Source organism: Mesocricetus auratus, unplaced genomic scaffold (assembly GCF_017639785.1).
Source record: "Mesocricetus auratus isolate SY011 unplaced genomic scaffold, BCM_Maur_2.0 contig_11713_pilon_obj, whole genome shotgun sequence".
Lineage (NCBI taxonomy): Eukaryota > Metazoa > Chordata > Mammalia > Rodentia > Cricetidae > Mesocricetus > Mesocricetus auratus.
Window position 1 is genome coordinate 1 of NW_024431236.1, and position 6,068 is coordinate 6,068.

Sequence of the window (6,068 nt, forward strand, 5' to 3'; positions counted from 1 at the left end):
ATCAAAACCTGCTTAATTCAACTAAAACAATATTTGGGTAAGCAGTCTTTGTTCTTCTTCGGTGGGATCAAGGCTCTCCTCAGGCCACCTCCCCCGTGCTTCAGCAGCCTTGGAGTTTTTCCGTCCCTTGTCTGTGCCAGGAGCTGCGCCCCCACCCAAGGTTTTGTACGTGCTGTTCCCTCTGCCTGAAACGCTGTTCCTTCTTTTAAAACAAGATTCACCGTTGGTCTTCTCTCAAATGTCACTTTCTCTGCCCCACCCCTGTCCCCCAGGGATCGAGTGTCTCAGCCTAAAGCCTGCTGTGTTTATTGCTGGAGCCCCAGTTCCTAGCACATACTCAGCATATAAACGACATTGGTCATCACTCTGCCTCACACTGTGTCAAAGCGCGTGTCTTTGATGAATTTACAGAATCTCTAATCCCAGGAATGTTTCTTAGGGCAAAACGGAGATAACAGTAGTACTTAACCTTAGCTGTCAGCTCTGTGTCACCACCACCGAGTGAGTGAGTGAGTCAGTTAACTTTACAGAGAGAAAAGGTTTAAACCAGATTTGGTGGTGCACACCTTTGGTCCCAGCACTTGGGGGATGAAGGAGGAGGATCTGTAGTCCAAGGTCAGCCCAGGTTACTGGGTTTCAAGAGAGCCCGTTTCAGAGTAGGAGGTGAGGATGAATATGAGTGAGCTTGTTCATCTAAGTTTGGGAGGTCCCAAGTACAAAACCAGGAAGCCCAGTGGCTTGTCCTCTGGTGATGGGGGCACATCTTGACAGGAACATCTCAGAGCATAGCAAAGGGGAAAGGGGAGAGGTAGGGAGGGTCTCATAATCCCTGTGAGACCAAGCACCTACTAAGTAACTTCAGAATGCCCCATTAAATCCCACCCCTTGGTCCCCCACCATCCTGGGCACCAAGCTTTGAACTTAATGTCTGAAGCACACACTCCACCCAGCAGTTCCTCTGAGGACACAAGAAATAAAGCATGAGTGTGACCTGGAACACTGGCACCTGTTAACTGCTGCATAAGTGGCAGCTATCATTGTCAGTAACCACTTCAACCTATGTGCTGAACATGAAGGTCTTCAAATTCCAGTCATATTCTGATGCTATCAGTCTATCTTTAAATTCAGGGCCCTTATCAGGGGGAGGGGCAGGTTCCAAGTAACTTCCCCTGTACACCACTGGCAGGTTCCAAGGCTTACGGCTGAGGGCTGGCAAGCTTCCAAGGCAATCGACCCAGGGAGCCAGTGGGCTGACCTTACATTTTGTCAACTCTAGCAATATCCTTTGAAACAGCCTTCTCAACGTGGCATTCTGTAGCAGAAGCTGCCTCCGTGTTGGGTGAACTGAGTTCTACTGCCTCCCCGTGGCCACAGGGTAGAACCCACATTTCTTAGCTTGAAACCAAATAAAATAAACCTAACACATGAGCTGTTGTGAGCTGTTTTCTCATTTAATTGTTGTTCTCTGGGTTGGGCTACAAGTGTTAGAAATGCAAGAGAAGCCGGGCAGTGGTAACACACACCTTTAATCCCAGCACTCAGGAGGTGGAGACAGGAGGATCTCTGAGAGTTTGAGACCAGCTTGGTCTACAGAGAGAGTTCCAGGACAGTTGGGCTACACATAGAGAAACAAAGACAAGGAACTATAAACAAAGCATATGGCCCAAATCCCATCCTTGTTTTCTAACTAGTTATATTTACAGTTTATTGTTATCTCTTTAAATATTAAGTATTCAATAGCTGGGCAGTGGTGGCCCAAGCTTTACTCCCAGCACTCAGGAGGCAGAGGGCAGGCAGATCTCTAAATCTGGAGGGTGAGGTCCTGCGCTTCCCTCACTGCCCCCTCCTGTCCCCAGAGATACTTCATAGTCATGGAGAGCGTCTTCTACCCTGTCAGCCGCATCTGAGAGCTGAGTCCCTCTGGAACGGATACAGGGTTCCGGCTCCACAGGCAAAGGTGAGTGTGGCGGAGGCGAGGTGGCTCGGTAGTGGGGGCTGCTGGAGGCTGAGGTCCTGCGCTTCCCTCACTGCCCCCTCCTGTCCCCAGAGATACTTCATCGTCATGGAGAATATCTTCTACCCTGTCAGCCGCATCTCTGAGAGCTGAGTCCCTCTGGAAGGGATACAGGGTTCCGGCTCCACAGGGAAAGCACAGTCTGAGGCCCCGAAACTTTGCCTTTAGACCGCCGAATAGGCTCAGCGAGAACAGATCCTCCCAAGTTCCAGTAGGAGGGAGACACTTCTCTTTAAAATGCGTGGGGTTAGCCGGATGGTGGTGTCGCATGTCTTTAATCCCAGTTCAGAGGCAGACGGAACTCTGTGAGTTCGAGACCAACCTGGTCTACAAAGCGAGTTCCAGGACAGGTTCCAAAGCTACACAGAGAAACCCTGTCTAGGGGTGTGCTGAGGTTTGGAGTTGTCGTCCATCGTGATTTAACACACACAGGAACAGTCACATCTGGGTAGATTTGCTTCCAATGGTCTCTGTGTGTGCCTACCCCTCAGGTATGACATCAAAGCCTGTGCTTTAAGCCGCTGGGTGGAGCCAGTCCCCGAGGTCAGCCCCCTTCTCCTGGTGCTGAAGGACCTCAACTTTGAGGGAAAGACCATTTACCTGGGTGAGTCACATGGTCCTTTTCCTCCATTCAGGGCCAGGTTTGGAAGAAGGGGGTCCTTAGGACTGCCCCTTGCCCAAATTCTTAGCAGCCCAGGATTCAAACCCGTGTTCCAGACTTACACAACTTATACAACTGGGGGGTACACGTCACGAAGTGCAGGTGCTCCTCACCCAACTGTGCGGCTACATGCAGTATCTGGTGCAGTACCCACACTCGCTGCTTCCCTGGAGGTTGTAAACAGGGTGGTTGCCTCAGTGGGTCACTTCAGCTACTTGTGGCTTGGCTTTCCAGACAGGCGGAACAGAATCGGCCTGTTCGAGATGCATGATTTTTCAAAATAACACAAATGATCCAATATGGGCTGTGGGCTGCCTCCCAGGTCTCCAAAGACAACCCGCCCAAGGTGAATGGCCAGTCCATCCCACAAGACTCAGACTCCAAGAGGGAGGGAGACCCCGCTGGCTATCTGTCTCACTAACACTGTGACTCTAGGGGTCAAAGGGACCTACCAAAAAGAGGGAGGCAGGAATTGTCAGGAGGCAGAATTTCTGGGCTGGGAAGCTGGAAAGCCTAGGAGGTGTGAGCGACTCCCTGCTTCAGGTGGTGGGTGTGTGCTTCAGGCGGGCCTCTCTATCCCTAGGTCTCAGTACTCCTATCTATATAATGGGTAGAGGGGTTACTACCCCCTGGTTGCTGAGAACCTGGGCCCTGCCAGCTTGTATGGTTAAGAAGGGTCCCCCACCCCCACCCTGCCTAACCCAGCCCATCCTCCCTGGAGCCTGTCAGGCTGGAGCCCATGCTGGCTCAGCAGAAAGGGTCACCTAACTGCCAGCTCAGCAATCCAGTAGGCTGGTGAGCCTGTATGTTGTCTGTGTGTGCACACGTGTACACAGTCCAACCACCGTATGTGGAAGAAATTGCCTAGACCTGCAAAAACTCTCCTGTGGCTCACTGGGACTGAGTTCAGTCTGAAGATACTGTTGGCAGCCCGGCTGGTGGTCCAGTCTCAGCCACACACTTCTTGGCTCCAAACACTTGAACCCTCTCACCCTGCCCCTGGCTACCAGTGCTGAGGACCCTGCTTCTCCAATCCATCTCCCTTCAGATTTCCCCTCAGAGGTCACCTTCCCCAGTCAGCCTTCTCCAGTCTGGCTCTCCCAGGCTACCCCTGGCAGATCACTTGGCTTCAAGGGCCTTTCCTTTTGCTGGGATGAGTGTTCGAGAGATCAAGTGTAGCAGGCTTGAACTCACAGCCTGGTCCTGGAGACTCAGTGGTGGCCAGATAACACACACCCATGGGGCCCTGCCTCAGGTCACGCCCATCCTTCCTCCAGCCCTGGGTGAACCAGAAGCCCAACTGCCCAACTCTGGCTGACAAGACTCGTCGGGTCCCTGTTTGCTAAAGTAATGGACAAAGCTGAGAGTTGTATTCCCAATCTCTGGGTAGGCAATGGCGGACCCTGAATTTCTCTGAATCCCTCTATTCACCCCTGCAGGGACCTCCTAATATGAAGGATTTTTCAGAAATCATGACCCAGGTTCACAAAGAGGTAAGGAGTCCAGGAAGAACTGTCTGCCTTGGCCCCCTCCTCCTCATCTGTGAGTGGGAGCGATGCTTGTTTCCGGAACCTTGCTGGGTCCTGCCTCTTCCAAACCAGGCGCAGCTTCATAAGCCTGGACCCGCGTGGATGGATTCCCTTAGGGCTGCTTTCTCCCGTACAGGGCTTCCAGTTCGAAAGTTTGGCCGGTCCAGCTTTTGCATGCCTGAAGAAACAAGTAGGCCTGAATGAAGAGGACTATCAGGCTACTGAGGGTCCTGGTAACCCCTACATTCAATTCCTCAGCATGTCCAAGAGCAAAGCCAGCTTCTTCCTGTCGTGAGCTTGCAACAGGGGTTGGGGTTGGGTGGAGGCTGGGTTCCAGGCTGGCACCACAGCCAGGGGCAGAGAGGGTCAGGGTCTGATGAAGCCGGGACCAAGAACTAAGGGTAACCCTTACCTTCAAATTCTCAGCACATCCAAAAGCAAAGCCAGCTTCTTCTTGTCGTGAGCTTGCAACAGGGGTTGGGGCTGGGTGAGGGCTGAATTCCAGGCTGGCGGGACAGCCAGGGGCAGAGAGAGTCAGGGCCAGATGAAGGCGGGACGAAGTGAGAGACAGTGGCCAGACACATCCAACCTAGTGCAGAAGAAATAAAGGCAAGAAAGAGACTGTTCTGAACGGCTCCCGCCAAGCCTGGACAGTAACTGCTCTTTCTCACTCGCAGACACGACCAGGGCTTCTTCATATAGACCCAGACACATCACGAAGTGGAGGTCCTGCTCACCCAACTGTGCGGCTACATGCAGTATCTGGTGCAGTACCCACACTTGCTGCTGGCTGGGTGGTTGGGTATGCAGCTTGGGGATGTTCCTAACTGTCAAAGGTTGGGGTTGGTCCTAACTGTCAAAGTGCCTGGGGAGGGCGGGGTCTGGAACGGGGCGGATCCTGGGGCGGGGGGGGCAACGTGGCTGGCTTGGGATGTTAGAGATTTGATTGGGCCGGTGTTTTGGGGGTGGGGCAGCACTGATTGGGAAGGGGCAGGGATTCAGAAGGGAGTCTGGGGGGCGGGACTGGAGTGACAGGCCCAGGTATGAGGTGGGTCTTGAGGAAGATGGAGTGCAGAAGAACTAACAGCAAGAAACAGACCTTTTGGAACGGCTCGCGCCAATCCTGGACAGCAACTGCTCTTTCTCACTCGCAGACACGACCAGCGCTTCTTCGTAAAGACCCAGACACGTCACGAAGTGCAGGTGCTGCTCACCCAACTGTGCGGCTACATGCAGTATCTGGTGCAGTACCCACACTCGCTGCTGGCTTGGTTGTTGGGTATGAGTCTTGGGGCGGGTCCTAACTGTCCAAGTGCCTGGGGAGGGCGGGGTCTGGGAACGGGGCGGATCCTGGGGCGGGGCAAAAAGTGGCTGGTTTAGGATGGAAGAGACTTGCTTGGGGTGGTGTTTAGGTGTGGGGCAGCGCTGATTGGGAAGGGGCAGGGATTCAGAAGGGAGTCTGGGGGGCGGGACTGGAGTGACAGGCCCAGGTATGAGGTGGGTCTTGAGGAAGATGGAGCAGGGAACTGCAGTCACATGGATCCGCGGTTTTGGAGCTGGAGGCCTTCTCCTCTTTCAGGCATTTACAGTCTGCGGGTGGCCAACCGGGCAAAGGTGAGTGTGGCGGAGGCGAGGTGGCTCGGTAGTGGGGGCTGCTGGAGGCTGAGGTCCTGCGCTTCCCTCACTGCCCCCTCCTGTCCCCAGAGATACTTCATCGTCATGGAGAATATCTTCTACCCTGTCAGCCGCATCTCTGAGAGGTGAGTCCCTCTGGAAGGGATACAGGGTTCCGGCTCCACAGGGAAAGCGCAGTCCGAGGCCCCGAAACTTACCCTTTAGACCGCCGAATAGGCTCAGCGAGAAC

General features: G+C 53.7%; 1 protein-coding gene and 1 long non-coding RNA gene across 6 annotated transcripts; one reads left to right on the forward strand and one right to left on the reverse strand.

Annotated features, from left to right (window-relative positions):
- Window positions 1-1,430: 1,430 nt before the first annotated feature.
- LOC121138174 lies at window positions 1,431-5,784 on the reverse strand. Of its 3 annotated transcripts, none has more exons than XR_005875350.1 (3): window positions 5,419-5,784; window positions 4,617-4,793; window positions 1,431-4,382 (listed from the first exon to the last, which is right to left on the reverse strand). It is a non-coding gene; the product is annotated as an uncharacterized LOC121138174 (long non-coding RNA). The 3 variants fall into 3 exon arrangements; XR_005875348.1 differs by having other exon boundaries at window positions 5,304-5,440; XR_005875349.1 differs by lacking the exon at window positions 5,419-5,784 and adding an exon at window positions 4,942-5,087.
- Window positions 4,378-6,050, forward strand: LOC121138173 (phosphatidylinositol 4-phosphate 5-kinase-like protein 1). Of its 3 annotated transcripts, XM_040740969.1 has the most exons (4): window positions 4,378-4,495; window positions 5,359-5,483; window positions 5,784-5,818; window positions 5,909-6,050. In XM_040740969.1, the coding sequence occupies exons 1-4, from the start codon at window positions 4,464-4,466 to the stop codon at window positions 5,966-5,968; spliced, it is 252 nt and encodes an 83-aa protein (XP_040596903.1). In that variant the 5' UTR covers window positions 4,378-4,463; the 3' UTR covers window positions 5,969-6,050. The 3 variants fall into 3 exon arrangements, with proteins under 3 accessions (XP_040596903.1, XP_040596901.1, XP_040596902.1); XM_040740967.1 differs by having other exon boundaries at window positions 5,784-5,968; XM_040740968.1 differs by lacking the exon at window positions 4,378-4,495 and having other exon boundaries at window positions 5,263-5,483.
- Window positions 6,051-6,068: the final 18 nt, after the last annotated feature.